Source organism: Pseudophryne corroboree, chromosome 12 (genome assembly GCF_028390025.1).
Source record: "Pseudophryne corroboree isolate aPseCor3 chromosome 12, aPseCor3.hap2, whole genome shotgun sequence".
Classification (NCBI taxonomy): Eukaryota; Metazoa; Chordata; class Amphibia; order Anura; family Myobatrachidae; genus Pseudophryne; species Pseudophryne corroboree.
In genome coordinates, this window is record NC_086455.1 from 9,150,468 (window position 1) to 9,170,364 (window position 19,897).

A 19,897-nucleotide genomic window follows, 5' to 3' on the forward strand; every position below is an offset into this window, starting at 1 on the left:
AAGAAGTACCGTAATGGTACGCTAGTTGCGTAACGATCGCTCAGCCGTAGGCGAGACGCTCAAGCGTCACGTTCGCTCACGGCCCAGCGATCACAGGACACGTTATTGGTTATGTCTAGGGTAATGATTCGCTATGGCGTAGCTTACGCTCGAGACCACGAGGAGGTCACCAGCGATGCAGACGCTCACAACACTATACCTTTATGTTAAAACCTTATACCAATGAAATACAAAGAATACCTTAATGTGAGTACAGGGTGTAAGTGCAACCTTGTGTAACCTGACTAACTACAAAGCTGCTTGAGCGTCACCGACGCTCAAGTGAACACTTAACACTATAAGAAATACACAGATGCTGGTTTAGGTTCCAAAGCCTATTGACTGTATTATATCTAATATACTTGTAAAAGGGGATAACAGTACAAATGATACACTACAATATAACAGAGACTTCCTAACCACAGAACTAAACAATAAATACAAAAAGACAATACTACACTGACCTAAATGCAATTACAATACAATACTATCTAATACAATACAATACTAGCCTAGTCTAGGGGAGATATGAGAGAACAGAACAGAGAGAGAGAGAGAGAGAGAGAGAGAGAGAGAGATGAGATGAGAGAAATTGGCTCACAGAAAGACAATGATAACGGAGAGAAACTTACGCACAAAGGGTATGATCGCCTGCGCCTCGATATCCAGCTCCCGGCTATCAGCAGATAACCGTTGATGAGAGAGTGAGAGCTGGATGTGGTCGGCCTGCCTATTTATGCCCCACACACAATGCAATCTCCTGGTCCTACAATCCCATTGTCCATTGGCCGAAGGAATTCGGCCCTGCATCATAACAAAAGGTCATAGGGTGATTCATACAGGTGGGCTGTGACGATTTCCAACAGCTCAGGTGGGTGGGAAACTGGGTTTCCCGCCGCATACCTGAGTATGTGTAATTAATAGAAATGGACATAAACTTCTTATGTCCATAACTATTCGCACGAGCGATTAATACGCTCCAAACCAACACCGGAATATTGCTAATTAAATACTCTTCCGATGGGTACCAAACACTGCTGTATGATTCCTGTTAGACCCTTTGTACGATATAAAGAGGGATTCCTCAGCTCTGGGACATTGTATTTTAACCAAACTTTCAGAATCTATCAAAGGGACCATGATCTATAAACTACATTAATTGTGAACATTTGTAACGAATGAGTCGCACGCTACGACTACATAAACTCTACCGTAAATACGCATACCGCGCCTGCGAGTGCACGTTATTGCGGGTATGCGCATCCACGGGAGAGCGCACGCACGCGCAGCGCGGACCAGTGTGCGGTGCAAATATGGCAACGTGCATTGAGACATTTTTCTGACTTTGACAGCAGGTACACTTACCTGCTCGGACAGCTGTTTCGATAAGAGCTGTCCAGTGAAGAGAAGGCTGCTGGGTTTATGACTAGGGCTCCTATTGCACATGGGCACCCGTCAACCTGTGCATGAGCAATCTGCAGGGGGACGGAGACTGATCCATTTTTAATATTGATACATTCTCCCCAAATTATGCTAGACTTTTTATCACTTGCCGACAACAGCCAATGTGTAGAACCAGCTGCATCCCTGGATGGAGGGGCGTGTAATGGACAAATTATTGTTCTGGCAGAGGGGCTCATTCAGACTGGATCGTTGCAGCGGCAGCGATCGCAGTTCTGATTCCCTTTGTGGAGTGCGCACGTGCAGCAACTGCACTGCGCACACGCATCCGGGAGCCCAGTGAGATGGCTGAGGCAGTTATGAGGTGGGAGGGGGCGTGCCAATGGCGATAGAATGCCCTTGGAGGGGCGCGGTCCGGACAACGCAGGCGTGTCCGGACCATTGCGGGTGCCCGGGAGGCGGCGGGTAGCCCCCTGCCAGCGCGCAGAAGCTGCGCAGGCAGGGAGCTACTTGCCGGGTGCAAAAGCATCGCCGCCGGGTGGGTGGGGGGGTGGTGGTTCAAAGCCGCACTAGCCCTGTGCTGGGCGTCCCCCCGCATGTATAACTAGATGATCATCAATGTGCTAAATTTAGCACATCTACGATCAGGTCTGAATTACCCCCAGAATCTTTGCAGGCACAGGGCTCAGGGATATTTACTAGTAACAATGTTATGCAATGGTCACACTGTATACATTTGTGCACAACACAACCAAGCACAATAGTACAACACGACAGCAGCATCTTTGTGTAGCATTTGCTGGCTGTATATGAGCCACACGTCGCACCCTGAACAATATTTTCATTATTATCTATTTCAGCTCCGTTTAATTATCCAGTGATAAGAACTAATCAGTCATCAGTGACAGAGGGCGATGACATGACCCTGACCTGTGACATAATACGTCACCCGGCCAGAGCGGCTACAGAACTGGCGTTTGCTTTCTACAGAGATGGGAGGATTGTGCAGGAATTCAGTGCATCTGACACATACAGCATTCCGGCAGCGCACCTGGAGGATTCTGGGTATTATGCCTGTCAGGTGATGACTCGCCGCGGCAGTATGATGAGGAGGAGTAACGAGATACTTATACAGATAGAACGTGAGTGTGGGATACTGGGATCACAAGCATTTCTGGTTCTAGACCAAGGAAAGCCCAGGGTGGAAATTTCCTTTGGGGTCCCCAATACAGAAACTGACATCTCCCCATGTACACATACCGGTATATGGTGCAGGGCATAGCGCGGGTCACTCGTATCTGACCATTAAAAAAATAAGAATTTACTTACCGATAATTCTATTTCTCGTAGTCCGTAGTGGATGCTGGGAACTCCGTAAGGACCATGGGGAATAGCGGCTCCGCAGGAGACTGGGCACAAAAAGTAAAAGCTTTAGACTAGCTGGTGTGCACTGGCTCCTCCCCCTATGACCCTCCTCCAAGCCTCAGTTAGGATACTGTGCCCGGACAAGCGTACATAATAAGGAAGGATCTTGAATCCCGGGTAAGACTCATACCAGCCACACCAATCACACCGTACAACTCGTGATCTGAACCCAGTTAACAGTATGATAACCGTAGGAGCCTCTGAAAAGATGGCTTCCAACAATAAACAACCCGATTTGTTTGTAACAATAACTATATACAAGTATTGCAGACAATCCGCACTTGGGATGGGCGCCCAGCATCCACTACGGACTACGAGAAATAGAATTATCGGTAAGTAAATTCTTATTTTCTCTGACGTCCTAGTGGATGCTGGGAACTCCGTAAGGACCATGGGGATTATACCAAAGCTCCCAAACGGGCGGGAGAGTGCGGATGACTCTGCAGCACCGAATGAGAGAACTCCAGGTCCTCCTCAGCCAGGGTATCAAATTTGTAGAATTTAGCAAACGTGTTTGCCCCTGACCAAGTAGCTGCTCGGCAAAGTTGTAAAGCCGAGACCCCTCGGGCAGCCGCCCAAGATGAGCCCACCTTCCTTGTGGAATGGGCTTTAACAGATTTTGGCTGTGGCAGGCCTGCCACAGAATGTGCAAGTTGAATTGTACTACAAATCCAACGAGCAATCGTCTGCTTAGAAGCAGGAGCACCCAGCTTGTTGGGTGCATACAGTATAAACAGCGAGTCAGATTTTCTGACTCCAGCCGTCCTGGAACCATATATTTTCAGGGCCCTGACTAGTGACTACGTCCAGCAACTTGGAGTCCTCCAAGTCCCTAGTAGCCACAGGTACCACAATAGGTTGATTCATGTGAAACGCTGAAACCACCTTAGGGAGAAATTGAGGACGAGTCCTCAATTCCGCCCTATCCGAATGAAATATCAGGTAAGGGCTTTTATAGGATAAAGCCGCCAATTCTGATACGCGCCTGGCTGAAGCCAGGGCCAACAGCATTACCACTTTCCATGTGAGATATTTAAAATCCACTGTGGCAAGTGGTTCAAACCAATGTGATTTTAGGAACCCTAAAACTACATTGAGATCCCAAGGTGCCACTGGAGGCACAAAAGGAGGCTGTATATGCAGTACCCCTTTGACAAACGTCTGAACTTCAGGCACTGAAGCCAGTTCTTTTTGGAAGAAGATCGACAGGGCCGAAATTTGAACCTTAATGGATCCTAATGTTAGGCCCATAGACAATCCTGCTTGCAGGAAATGTAGGAAACGACCCAGTTGAAATTCCTCCGTAGGGGCCTTCTTGGCCTCACACCACGCAACATATTTTCGCCAAATGCGATGATGTTTTGCAGTTACATCCTTCCTGGCCTTGATCAGGGTAGGGATGACTTCATCTGGAATGCCTTTTTCCTTCAGGATCCGGCGTTCAACCGCCATGCCGTCAAACGCAGCCGCGGTAAGTCTTGGAACAGACAAGGTCCCTGCTGGAGCAGGTCCTTCCTTAGAGGTAGAGGCCACGGGTCCTCCGTGAGCATCTCTTGCAGCTCCGGGTACCAAGTTCTTCTTGGCCAATCCGGAGCCACGAGTATCGTTCTTACTCCTCTCCTTCTTATGATTCTCAGTACTTTTGGTATGAGAGGAAGAGGAGGGAACACATATACCGACTGGAAAACCCACGGAGTTACCAGAGCGTCCACCGCTATTGCCTGAGGGTCACTTGACCTGGCGCAATATCTGTCCAGTTTCTTGTTGAGACGGGACGCCATCATGTCCACCTTTGGTTTTTCCCAACGGTTTACAATCACTTGGAAGACTTCTGGATGAAGTCCCCACTCCCCCGGGTGGAGGTCGTGTCTGCTGAGGAAGTCTGCTTCCCAGTTGTCCACTCCCGGAATGAACACTGCTGACAGTGCTATCACATGATTTTCCGCCCAGCGGAGAATCCTTGCAGCTTCTGCCATTGCCCTCCTGCTTCTTGTGCCGCCCTGTCTGTTTACGTGGGCGACAGCCGTGATGTTGTCCGACTGGATCAATACCGGTTGACCCTGAAGCAGAGGCCTTGCTTGACTTAGGGCATTGTAAATGGCCCTTAGCTCTAGGAAATTTATGTGAAGAGACGTTTCCATGCTTGACCACAAGCCCTGGAAATTTCTTCCCTGTGTGACTGCTCCCCAGCCTCTCAGGCTGGCATCCGTGGTTACCAGCATCCAATCCTGAATGCCGAATCTGCGGCCCTCTAGAAGATGAGCCTTCTGTAACCACCACAGGAGAGATACCCTTGTCCTTGGAGATAGGGTTATCCGCTGATGCATCTGAAGATGCGATCCGGACCATTTGTCCAGCAGATCCCACTGAAAAGTTCTTGCATGGAATATTCCGAATGGAATCGCTTCGTAAGAAGCCACCATTTTTCCGAGGACTCTCGTGCACTGATGCACTGACACTTGTCCTGGTTTTAGGAGGTTCCTGACTAGCTCGGATAACTCCCTGGCCTTCTCCTCCGGGAGAAACACCTTTTTCTGGACTGTGTCCAGAATCATCCCTAGGAACAGTAGACGTGTTGTTGGAATCAGCTGTGATTTTGGGATATTTAGAATCCACCCGTGCTGACGTAGCACTACCTGAGATAGTGCTACTCCGACCTCTAACTGTTCCCTGGACCTTGCCCTTATCAGGAGATCGTCCAAGTAAGGGATAATTAATACGCCTTTTCTTCGAAGAAGAATCATCATTTCGGCCATTACCTTGGTAAAGACCCGTGGTGCCGTGGACAATCCAAACGGCAGCGTCTGAAACTGATAATGACAGTTTTGTATCACAAACCTGAGGTACCCTTGGTGAGAAGGGTAGATTGGGACATGGAGATAAGCATCCTTGATGTCTAGAGATACCATATAGTCCCCTTCTTCCAGGTTCGCTATCACTGCTCTGAGTGACTCCATCTTGAATTTGAACCTTTTTATGTAAGTGTTCAAAGATTTTAGATTTAAAATTGGTCTCACCGAGCCGTCCGGCTTCGGTACCACAAACAGCGTGGAATAATACCCCTTTCCCTGTTGTAGGAGGGGTACCTTGATTATCACCTGCTGGGAATACAGCTTGTGAATAGCTTCCAATACTGCCTCCCTGTCGGAGGGAGACGTTGGTAGAGCAGACTTCAGGAACCGGCGAGGGGGAGACGTCTCGAATTCCAATTTGTACCCCTGTGATACTACCTGCAGGATCCAGGGGTCCACTTGCGAGTGAGCCCACTGCGCGCTGAAATTCTTGAGACGGCCCCCCACCGTGCCCGAGTTTGAAAAGACGGTGTCTTTTTCTGCTGAGGGGTGACCTGGGGTAAAAAGGTGGATTTTCCAGCCGTTGCCGTGGCCACCAGGTCCGATAGACCGACCCCAAATAACTCCTCCCCTTTATACAGCAATACTTCCATATGTCGTTTGGAATCCACATCACCTGACCACTGTCGCGTCCATAACGTTCTTCTGGCAGAAATGGACATCGCACTTACTCTAGATGCCAGGGTGCAAATATCCCTCTGTGCATCTCGCATATATAGTAATGCATCCTTTAAATGCTCTATAGTTAATAATATTTTCAGTCAGGGAATCCGACCAAGCCACTCCAGCGCTGCACATCCAGGCTGAGGCGATCGCTGGTCGCAGTATAACACCGGTATGTGTGTATATACCTTTTAAGATATTTTCCAGCCTTCTATCAGCTGGTACCTTGAGAGCGGCCGTATCAGGAGACGGTAACGCCACTTGTTTTGATAAGCGTGTGAGCGCCTTATCTACCCTAGGGGGTGTTTCCCAACGTGCCCTAACCTCTGGCGGGAAAGGGTATAGTGCCAATAATTTATTAGAAATCAGCAGTTTTTTATCGGGGGAAACCCACGCTTTATCACACACCTCATTTAATTCATCTGACTCAGGAAAAACTACTGGTAGTTTTTTCACACCCCACATAATACCCTTTTTTTGTGGTACTTGTAGTGTCAGAAATGTTCAATGCCTCCTTCATTGCCGTGATCATGTAACGTGTGGCCCTACTGGACATTACGTTTGTCTCGTCACCGTCGACACTGGATTCAGTATCCGTGTCAGGGTCTGTGTCGACCATCTGAGGTAACGGGCGTTTTAGCGCCCCTGACGGTGTCTGAGACGCCTGAACAGGCACTAATTGATTTGTCGGCTGTCTCATGTCGTCAACAGTTTTTTGCAAAGTGCTGACATTGTCACGTAATTCTTTAATTACTACCATCCAGTCAGGTGTCGACTCCCTAGGGGGTGACATCACTAACACAGGCAATTGCTCTGCTTCCACATCATTTTCCTCCTCATACATGTCGACACAATCGTACCGACACCCAGCACACACACAGGGAATGCTCTGATAGAGGACAGGACCCCACTAGCCCTTTGGGGAGACAGAGGGAGAGTTTGCCAGCACACACCAGAGCGCTATATATATATACAGGGATAACCTTATATAAGTGTTACTCCCTTTATAGCTGCTGTATTATATATTAGCTGCCAATAGTGCCCCCCCTCTCTTGTTTTACCCTGTTTCTGTAGTGTAGTCTGCAGGGGAGAGTCGGGGAGCCGTCCTTCCAGCGGAGCTGTGAAAGAAAATGGCGCTTGTGTGCTGAGGAGAAAGGCTCCGCCCCCTTCACGGCGGCCTTTTCTCCCGCTTTTTTCAGGAAACTGGCAGGGGATAAATGCATCCATATAGCCCAGGAGCTATATGTGATGCATTTTTTTTAGCCATATAAGGTTTTTATATCGTTTTTATTGCGTCTCAGGGCGCTCCCCCCCAGCGCCCTGCACCCTCAGTGACCGGAGTGTGAAGTGTGCTGAGAGCAATGGCGCACAGCTGCAGTGCTGTGCGCTACCTTATTTGAAGACAGGAACGTCTTCTGCCGCCGCTTTCTCCGGACCTCTTCGCTCTTCTGGCTCTGTAAGGGGGCCGGCGGCGAGGCTCCGGGACCCATCCAGGCTGAACCTGTGATCGTCCCTCTGGAGCTAATGTCCAGTAGCCAAGAAGCCCAATCCACTCTGCAGTCAGGTGAGTTCGCTTCTTCTCCCCTTAGTCCCACGATGCAGTGAGCCTGTTGCCAGCAGGACTCACTGAAAATAAAAAACCTATTTAAACTTTTACTTCTAAGCAGCTCAGGAGAGCCACCTAGCTTGCACCCTTCTCGTTCGGGCACAAAAATCTAACTGAGGCTTGGAGGAGGGTCATAGGGGGAGGAGCCAGTGCACACCAGCTAGTCTAAAGCTTTTACTTTTTGTGCCCAGTCTCCTGCGGAGCCGCTATTCCCCATGGTCCTTACGGAGTTCCCAGCATCCACTAGGACGTCAGAGAAAATAATAATACAGATTGCATACTTTGTCTTCATTGTCTATCTGAATTCAATAACAGTGTTCTAAGTACTTGGGACTAGTATTTTTAATCACCCCGCTATAACCTTCACTACATCCCCGACCCCTCTATACCCTACACTACATCACTAACCCCTTTATACCCTACACTACATCACTAACCCCTTTATACCCTACACTACATCACTGACCCCTCTATACCCTACACTACATCACTGACCCCTCTATACCCTACACTACATCACTGACCCCTCTATACCCTACACTACATCACTAACCCCTTTATACCCTACACTACATCACTAACCCCTTTATACCCTACACTACATCACTGACCCCTCTATACCCTACACTACATCCCTGACCCCTCTATACCCTACACTACATCACTGACCCCTCTATACCCTACACTACATCACTGACCCCTCTATACCCTACACTACATCACTAACCCCTTTATACCCTACACTACATCACTGACCCCTCTATACCCTACACTACATCCCTGACCCCTCTATACCCTACACTACATCACTGACCCCTCTATACCCTACACTACATCACTGACCCCTCTATACCCTACACTACATTGTAGTGTAGGGTATAGAGGGGTCAGTGATGTAGTGTAGGACTACATCACTGATCCCTCTATACCCTACACTACATCACTGACCCCTCTATACCCTACACTACATCACTAACCCCTTTATACCCTACACTACATCACTGACCCCTCTATACCCTACACTACATCACTGACCCCTCTATACCCTACACTACATCCCTGACCCCTCTATACCCTACAGTACATCCCTGACCCCTCTATACCCTACACTACATCCCTGACCCCTCTATACTATACACTACATCCCTGACCCCTCTATACCCTACACTACATCACTGATCCCTCTATACCCTACACTACATCACTGATCCCTCTATACCCTACACTACATCACTGACCCCTCTATACCCTACACTACATCCCTGACCCCTCTATACCCTACACTACATCACTGACCCCTCTATACTATACACTACATCCCTGACCCCTTTATACCCTACACTACATCACTAACCCCTTTATACCCTACACTACATCACTGACCCCTCTATACCCTACACTACATCCCTGACCCCTCTATACCCTACACTACATCTATACACTACACTACATCACTGACCCCTCTATACCCTACACTACATCACTGACCCCTCTATACCCTACACTACATCACTGACCCTTCTATACCCTACACTACATCACTAACCCCTCTATACCCTACACTACATCACTGACCCCTCTATACCCTACACTACATCACTGACCCCTCTATACCCTACACTACATCACTAACCCCTTTATACCCTACACTACATCACTGACCCCTCTATACCCTACACTACATCACTGACCCCTCTATACCCTACACTACATCCCTGACCCCTCTATACCCTACAGTACATCACTGACCCCTCTATACTATACACTACATTACTGACCCCTCTATACCCTACACTACATCACTGATCCCTCTATACTCTACACTACATCACTAACCCCTCTATACCTTATACTACATCACTGACCTCTCTATACCCTACACTACATCACTGACCTCCTCTATACCCTACACTACATCACTGACCCCTCTATACTATACATTACATCACTGACCCCTCTATACTATACATTACATCACTGACCCCTCTATACTATACACTACATCTCTGATCCCTCTATACCCTACACTACATCCCTTACCCCTCTATACCCTACACTACATCACTGATCCCTCTATACCCTACACTACATCACTGACCCCTCTATACCCTACACTACATCACTGATCCCTTTATACCTACACTACATAATTGACCCCTTTATGCCCTACACTACATCACTAACCCCTCTATACCCTACACTGCATCCCTGACCCCTCTATACCGTACACTGCATCCCTGACCCCTCTATACCCTACACTACATCACTGACCTCTCTATACCCTACAGTACGTCACTCACCCCTCTATACCCTTCACTACATCACTAACCCCTCTATACCCTTCACTACATCACTAACCCCTCTACACCCTACACTACATCACTGACCCCTCTATACCCTTCACTACATCACTGACCCCTTTATACCCTACGCTACTTCACTGACCCCTCTATACCCTACGCTACATCACTGACCTTTCTATACCCTACGCTACATCACTGACCCCTCTATACCCTACACTACATCACTAACCCCTCTATACCCTACACTACATCACTGACCTCTCTATACCCTACACTACATCACTGACCTCCTCTATACCATACACTACATCACTGACCCCTGTATACTATACATTACATCACTAACCCCTCTATACCATACACTACATCACTAACCCCTCTATACCCTACACTACATCACTAACCCCTCTATACCATACACTACATCACTGACCCTTCTATACCCTACACTACATCACGGACCCCTCTATACCCTACACTACATCCCGGACCCCTCTATACCCTACACTACATCCCGGACCCCTCTATACCCTTCACTACATCCCGGACCCCTCTATACCCTACACTACATCCCTGACCCCTCTATACCCTACACTACATCCCTGACCCCTCTATACCCTACACTACATCCCTGACCCCTCTATACCCTACACTACATCCCTGACCCTTCTATACCCTACACTACATCACTAACCCCTCTATACCCTACACTACATCACTTACCCCTCTATACCCTACACTACATCACTGACCTCCTCTATACCATACACTACATCACTGACCCCTCTATACTATACATTACATCACTGACCCCTCTATACCCTACACTACATCACTGACCCCTCTATACTATACATTACATCACTGACCCCTCTATAGCCTACACTACATCTCTGATCCCTCTATACCCTACACTACATCACTGACCCCTCTATACCCACACTACATCACTGACCCCTTTATACCCTACACTACATCCCTGACCCCTCTATACCCTACAGTACATCCCTGACCCCTCTATACCCTACAGTACATCACTGACTCCTCTATACCCTACACTACATCACTGACCCCTCTATACCCTACACTACATCACTGACCCCTCTATACTCTACACTACATCCCTGACCCCTCTATACCCTACACTACATCCCTGACCCCTCTATACCCTACACTACATCCCTGACCCTTCTATACCCTACACTACATCACTAACCCCTCTATACCCTACACTACATCACTAACCCCTCTATACCCTACACTACATCACTTAACCCTCTATACCCTACACTACATCACTGACCTCCTCTATACCATACACTACATCACTGACCCCTCTATGCTATACATTACATCACTGACCCCTCTATACCCTACACTACATCACTAACCCCTCTATACCCTACACTACATCACTAACCCCTCTATACCCTACACTACATCACTTACCCCTCTATACCCTACACTACATCACTGACCTCCTCTATACCATACACTACATCACTGACCCCTCTATACTATACATTACATCACTGACCCCTCTATAGCCTACACTACATCTCTGATCCCTCTATACCCTACACTACATCACTGACCCCTCTATACCCACACTACATCACTGACCCCTTTATACCCTACACTACATCCCTGACCCCTCTATACCCTACAGTACATCACTGACTCCTCTATACCCTACACTACATCACTGACCCCTCTATACCCTACACTACATCACTGACCCCTCTATACTCTACACTACATCCCTGACCCCTCTATACTCTACACTACATCCCTGACCCCTCTATACTCTACACTACATCACTGACCCCTCTATACTCTACACTACATCCCTGACCCCTCTATACTCTACACTACATCCCTGACCCCTCTATACTCTACACTACATCACTGACCCCTCTATACTATACATTACATCACTGATCCCTCTATACCCTACACTACATCTCTGATCCCTCTATACCCTACACTACATCCCTTACCCCTGTATTCGATACACTACATCTGCAGTTGTAATGTCAATATGATTAGAACATTAACAAAACATAGCTGGTGGTCTAATGGGGATTTACCTGGTACTTACCCGTGGCTACAGAAGTGTTTTTCAGCTTGGTGGTGACCATATCCGTGCTCTACTGTAGGTCGAGCAATGATGGTTCAACATGCAGTAGGTTGAAATGGACAATTGTATGACATGTAAAAGGTTGACAGTAATTATGATCGACAGGTGCAAATGGTCGACACACGATTGGTCAACACCGCATTTTTTTTTTTTTAAGCATTGTGATCAACTTTTTCATACTTTACCATCCACGTGGACTATGACTGGGAGTAGTAACCGGAGCGAGGCACCTTTCCCCCCGGTACATGGCATTCGAAGCGTACAGTAATTGGGGTTCTACTCTCAGCGTCCGGAGTCTTACTGGTACGCTGGGGCAGCAGGGCTGGCTTCCTTGGCGATGTGCGGGCAGCGGCGGAGGTGGGCTGCTGCGCCAGATCCGTGGGCACCAGTAGCGCCAGTGAGGGGATCCGCTCGTGGCGGCGGGACGCCACTACAGCGGGTCGCTCTTGCTGAGCCGTTGCTAGGAGACCAGGGGCAGTGAGCAATGTGGCTTTGCAAAAAGGTCTGCATTTCTGGGCGCCGCCATGTTGGAGACCAAGTTTTAAGCATAGTTCCTGTTTCCTGTTTCTTCCAGCCAATCCAGGGAAAGCTTTCCCTATAAAAGGGGGCTGGTTTAGGACAGGGACGCCAGTGCTTCAAGTTACAACCCTGTTGTAGGTGCTTTAGCCTGTGCTCCCAGGTTTCCTGCTGTATTCTGGTTCCTCCTGATCCTGCTTGGTCGGTTCTCTGTTTCTGCTGCAGCCCTGCCGTTTCTAGCCTGCTACTGCCTGTGGAAGCGCTCCTGGGAAAACCCGGTCCAGTAAGACTCTTTGGGCACAGTCGGCCCCGGGTCTTCTGCCTCATCTTTCAAGCCACACTCCACAGATCTCCTTAACCAGCCACGCCTTTGTACTATCGACCACAGCCTGCAGATAATTATCTTCAGCCTCGTTTTCCAAACCACAGTCCACAGCCCTGGTCTCCAGCCACGTCTTCAACCACCATCCACAGTTCCACAGTTCATCATCTACAGTCTAGTCTTTCAAATCACAGTCCACAGTTCTTCGCCTCCAGCCACGTCTTTAACCACTATCCACAGTTCTGCAGTTCATTAATCCACAGTTCTGCAGTTCATTAATCACAACCTCGTCTTTCAAGCCACAATCCGCAGTTCTTTATTCGCAATTACGTTCCTTAACCGTTGTGCTCCAGCCTCGGTTCTCTACCTCAGCCCTGTACATAATAAATACTTTCCATTGACTCTCAAACCCCGCCTACGTTCTTCATTGCTCCGTGTCCCATGCGAAGGAACTATATCCAGCCCCCTCATCTTGTTCATTCACAGCCTGCTACCTCCTCGGGCAAATCTCAGCTGCCGGATCCTCAAACTTTGCTAGACGTGACATCTATGTGCTTTGACGGTGAAAACGACAGCAATTATTTTTCAATTTTGTATCAACCTTTTTGTGTCAACCTTTTGACCATGTCGACGTAATCCATGTCAACAAATAGTGGTTGACCTAATGACTGTAGACCTTTCTAATGTATACCTGGTGATCCATACCCGGCGGTGACATCGGGGTGACTCCTGCTGCACTTCTGGCGTTAATTATGGCTAGCCTCTAATACTAAAGCTTCCCATAGTGCCTAACCTTATCCCTCCCCTCTGGCGTCAGGACCAGTCCTAGACCAAGGAGAGCCCAAGGCGAAAAATCCCTTTGGTGCCTCCCTTAAAAAGAAATAAATATATACATACATATATATGTATATGTGTGTGTGTGTGTGTGTGTGTGTGTGTGTGTATATATATATATATATATATATATATATATATATATTTATTTATTTATTTTATAATACATACTGTTTTATATTTAAATAAAAATACTCCTTACACATATGGTGGTCTCTTTACAGTGGGGAACCTCTGAAGGAACTGTCTGGGCATACAGTGTTTCAGTCTGTATTCACTGCTGTCCTTTGCTCCACTCTTCCTCATTGGTGTTGCATGGAAGATAGAGGTGGTGTTGAACCGCACATGTTCAGAAGGTGTGCATAGGAGGTTGCGTCTCTGTCGAGCCAATGTGTCCTACATGACACGTGCCGTTGTACAATAATTTGACATTGTCACAACTCATGAGGACATGGCCACGCCTCAAGGGGCATGTGAGACACAGAGGCATGGCCTTGCAGGGTGACCAGTCTCTGCATGCTGGTTGAGCAGAGCATTTGAAGGCGGAACTGCTTGGCTAGTCGGAGCACTTAACCTATTCTTCTTCATAATACTTTGATTTCGGTACTCTCTCATCCATATGCCAGTGAATTATTCTTTGCAATGCTACAGTAACCGAGAAACTGTGCAATTGCTTGGACAGCAGAAGTAATCTATCTCTCGGTATATCTCATCAACCACACTCTCTCATTTGCTCTAATTGGGTACATTACTGCCACATTTCACTGGTCACACCCAATCTCATCTGATCTTGGGAGCTAAGCAGTGAGAAGCCCGATCAGTACCTCGATGGGAGACCACTAGGGAATATCTGGTGCAGTAAACATTACCCTCCATCTATGACAAAAAGCAGAAGTGTTGGAGCAAACCTTTGACCATTACCACTACTTTATTATTTAACCTATACAGTACAACGACGCAGCAAATTAAACCAAACCAGGAGACCTGCAAACAGAAGGCACCCCATATTGGGCAATATTACAGTCCTAATTATCTTATTTGTGTATCTGTTTTCACTTTTCTGGATATCTATTTATATTCCAGTTTTAATATTTTCACCTCAGGTGCATGAATAGATCTTGATTAATTTAATTACTTAATAGGATTAATATATCATGACACTGAATGTGGAGGTGAATTTTTAACATCAATATTTGTGTTTTTTTGTGTATCACTAGTTTTTTATTTTACACAATTAAAATTTGTTTTCATATTTTCTATTATATCAAGTGTGCCCCAACACAGTCTTTCTTTTTCTTTTTCTATACCCTTTTCTATAACAACCTAACCAAGCACACTAGAACCTTACCCCCACAAGCCCTGCCAATAGCAATCCACAGAATTCCACCGTGTGCCACGTATCTTCCTCAGGGGTAGGTCTTAGAGTATGTCTTGTTTTGTCCACAGCGCATAACCAAGCACAAAGTGCAACATGACCTCTCCATATTTATATAACATTTGCTGACTGTAAATGACCCACATGTCACACCGTACCCAATGTTGGCATTATCTTCTCTTGCAGCTCTGCTCAGTACCCCAGTAATAAGAAATAATCGGTCACCAGTAATAGAGGGCGATGAGATGACCCTGACCTGTCAAACAACTCGTTACCCGGTCAGATCTGCGTACAGAGCTGAGCAGAGTGAGCAGGACTTCAATGTGTATGATACGTACAGCGTTCCGTCATCCCAGCAGGTGGCCTCTGGGGATTATACCAGTGATGTGAGGACTTCAAGCCGTGGTATGTGGGCAATGAAGGATACTGTGAGCCTGGAATTTGCTTTTTACCGAAATAGTCACGTTCTGCAGAACTTCAGTGCATCTGCTACATACAGCGTTCCGGCAGCGCAGCCGGTGCATTCTGGGTACTATGCCTGTGAGGTGAGGACCCCCAGCGGCAGTGTGAGGAAGTGGAGTAACATGTTAAACATTGAGGTACAAGGTAAGCGTGGGATATATATTATCCAGTTTTACAGTGGGAAAAATCAGGACACCATTTGAGCAAACTTCACCCACCCACACTACACCCACACTTAGGGGAATTTTTACTAAAATGCAGGTTTTCGGAAATGGAGATGTTGCCCATAGCAACCAATCAGATTCTATTTATCATTTATCTAGCAACTTCTAGAACACAGGTTCTCAGACTCAGTTCTCAGGAACCCACACGGTTCATGTTTTGCAGGTCACCTGTCGATTTTTAAAATGTAGCAGTTGGTGATACACAGTGCAGCTGCCGGGTGACATGGAAAACGTGAACCGTGTGGGGTTGAGGACTGAGTTTGAGAACCACTGTTCTAAAAGATAAAAGCTAGAGAAAACTTCAGAAAACCCGCACTTTAGTGAATATGTAGCCCCAAGAGTTATCTTTCCCATTGGAAACCTTTGATTTAATTCACCCAAATTATAATTAGAAGACCTCTAATTCATTAATAACTATTTTTAATCTAAAATCAAATATAAATAACAAATATAAAACATATAAATACAGTTTTTCACAATCACAAAATCATTTCATGACCATTGTAACGGCCAGCCTTTGGAATAGGGTGACACACTATTAAGATCCAAAATGGCCAGACTTGGCTGCCAGGGCAGTAGCCCATATAAAGGGTGACAACGCGTGTATAATGTCTCTCCCACAATGGTCATGATATAAATTTGTACTTGTGAAAAAAGTGTATTTATACGTTTTATATTTGTCATTTATATTTGATTTTATTCAGTTATTAATGAATAGGACGTGCTGTAACTATAATGTGGTGAATAAAAAGCAATGGTTTCCAAGTAATTCTCATCATGTATTGGGCTAAAGTAATATTGGATGTATAAGGGATAGGGGGCATTTACAAAGCAGTGATAAGAGCGGAGAAGTGAGCCAGTGGAGTAGTTGCCCATGGCAACCAATCAGCACTGAAGTAACATCTATAATTTGCATACTATAAAATCATACAGAGCAGCTGATAGTTTGAAGGGGAAACTTCTCCACTGGCTCACTTCTCCGCTCTTATCACTGCTTAGTAAATGTCCCCTACTGTACTGTATATACCTCATTTAGGGGGACATGTACTAAACGGTGTTAAAAGTGGAGAAGTGAGGTAGTGGAGAAGTGCCCATGGCAACCAATCAGCTGCTCTGTATACTTTTATAGTATGTAAATTCTAAATGTTACATCAATGCTGATTGGTTGCCATGGGCAACTTCTCCACTGGCTCACTTCACCACTTATATCACTTCTTAGTACATGTCCCCCTGAATGCGTTGGTGGATCTGTAGGCAGAGTGTCGGATAGGGATGTTAGTCCACACAACGGTACTATTCAGATTACAGCTTGTAGTGTATAGAAGATATTCAGCAGCAGCAGGAATCACAGTATACATGTGAAGCAGTACAGCGGTAACACAGTGTCTCAGTACATACAGGGTGCGGCTGTATACACACAGGGTAGTGGCTGCGGGGTAGACAAGGTCACACACTGAGGAGAGCAGAAGTTGCACGTCAGTGCAGTTGTCTCTCCCAGGAAGAACTTTCTGACTGTGCACTAAGCACCTCCTCCTGCACTGAGCTGACACTAGGAGGGAAAACACTAGAGCAGGGAAGCTGCCTCTAGTGCTGGGAACGAAGACAGACCGCAGAGTCTTCCACTGTCTAACAGGATCAATGCCAAAATGTCACTGAAGCGCACGCTGTACCGTAGTTACAGAACAGTTGTGCTAAACTACAGAACGCAAAACGCCTTGTGTTGCAGGGTCGCCATCCTGTGAATGATTGACTGAGGCTAGGGTTTTTGTTGTGCGGGGAGAGGCATCTAGCGGTAGGCGTTTGATACTCTATGCCCCTTTCAGGTGGTAAGTTTCATTCAAGGGCGATTCGTGGTTGCAGAGATAAGAGCGATTTCAAATCAGGACCATCTGTTTGAAACATCCTGTATACAGTATCTGTGCACAACACACAATAAGCACAACAGTACAGTGTAAGATCTGTATGTAACAATGGCTGTCTGTAATAGAACCACATGTCTCACCATTCTCAGTATGTTCATTGTCATCTCTTTCAGCTCTGGTTTTATCGCTGGATATAATACAAGCTGGATATGAGGTAACAGAGGGTGAGGTGATCACGATGTCCTGTAGGGTCCAGACCCCGGCTGCAGGAATACTGGACTTTGCTTTCTATAGAAATGGTTATAATGTGCAGGAATTCAGTGCATCTAATGCATACACAGTCTACCATGCTAAACTGGAGGATTCTGGGAACTATACATGTGTGGGGAGGACTCCCAGCGGCATAATGAAGAAGAGGAGTGGCATGAAACGTATTCAGGTAGCAGGTGAGTGTGGGGTACTCGTGTCTGTATACCCTTTACCATCCAGAAGGCAATATCAGGACACAGGCTGACTACATCTCTATCTTCCATGTTTCCCCAATATTTACATTAAGTCACACCCGTATTTATGTTACACCCGAATGTAATATATGCCACACCCATATTTACACCAAGCCATGCCCATATTTACACAAATCCATGCTCATTGGCGAGTGGTCAGCCCAGGTGCAAACATATGTTCTGGTCTCCCCCGCCTGTGCCACAAAGGGAGAGGCAGTGGGTGACTGAGAGAAGCAATGGGAGAGTGGGAGATGCTGTGGATGACGAGAGGCAGGTGATGACTGGGGAGTCAGTGGGTGAGAGGGTAGAGGCGGTCAGGAAGAGGCAGTGGGTAACTGGGGAGTCAGGAGGTGACAGGAAGTTGTAGAGGGTGACAGTGAAAGGCAGAGTGAGACAACAAAAGTCAGATGGAGACATGGCGAGGCAGAGGGTGACAATGATAGCGCGTGAAAGGGAAAGGCAGAGGATGGCAGGAAGACAGGCAGGGTGAGGAGAGGCAGTGTGTGACGGGAAAGCAGAAGGGGACGAGGAGATAGTGGGTGACGGGGAGAGGCAGTGAATGGAGTGCAGGCAGTGATAGGGCAGCTCCTCCTATCCATCAGGCAGAGATTGAGACTTAATCCCGATGGCACCATCTCCCCCTTAGCACCCAGGCAGTCACTCAGGAGGAGGCAGGCGGAGAGATGGCGCCAGGAATAGATGAGAGAGGAGGTCCCCTCCTCCTCTGGCCAGAACGTGACCTCAGGGTCCTCTTGGTCAAAGCTGCCGGATGCAGGCCCCTTAATAGCGACGGGCCCAGGTGCAATGCACTGGCTGCACCGCTGCTGGTTCCGCCACTGGACATGCTCATATTTACACAGAGCCTTGCCAATAAAATGGGAACTTCCCAGCACAACTGGGTTTGTTAATCTTAACTTTCATAATGGGAAGTAATGGAGGGGTATGTGCCTAATTTTTAACTGATATATAATGTTGGAATTAATGCACGGGTGATGCTACAGGAGCAGTGGTAAAGACTATGCACAGGAGATGCTGTTAGACTGCTGAAGCAGCATGAGAGACTTTGCACAGGAGATTCTGCTGGACTGCTGTAACAGAGCAGGGTTTAATGCACGGGTGATGTTGCAGGAGTGCTGAAGCAGTTTGAGACCATGCACAGGAGATTCTGCAGGAACAGTGGGAAAGACTATGCACAGGAGATTCTGCAGGAACAGTGAGAAAGACTATGCACAGGAGATACTGCAGGAACAGTGGGAAAGACTATGCACAGGAGATTCTGCAGGACTGCAGGAACAGTGGGAAAGACTATGCACAGGAGATTCTGCAGGAACAGTGAGAAAGACTATGCACAGGAGATACTGCAGGAACAG

The 19,897-nt window shown here is 47.1% G+C and overlaps 1 protein-coding gene and 1 pseudogene across 1 annotated transcript in view; both read left to right on the plus strand.

Annotated features, from left to right (window-relative positions):
* Positions 1 to 19,897, plus strand: part of LOC134980208 (Fc receptor-like protein 5) — a 90,551-nt gene that overhangs the window by 48,744 nt on the left and 21,910 nt on the right. Inside the window, exons 5-7 of the mRNA XM_063946912.1 lie at positions 2,301 to 2,582; positions 15,663 to 16,082; positions 18,198 to 18,470. Of these exons, the coding sequence (XP_063802982.1) occupies positions 2,301 to 2,582; positions 15,663 to 16,082; positions 18,198 to 18,470 (975 nt within the window). The remainder of the gene's footprint in view (positions 1 to 2,300; positions 2,583 to 15,662; positions 16,083 to 18,197; positions 18,471 to 19,897) is intronic.
* LOC134981501 (5S ribosomal RNA) lies at positions 14,848 to 14,966 on the plus strand (annotated as a pseudogene).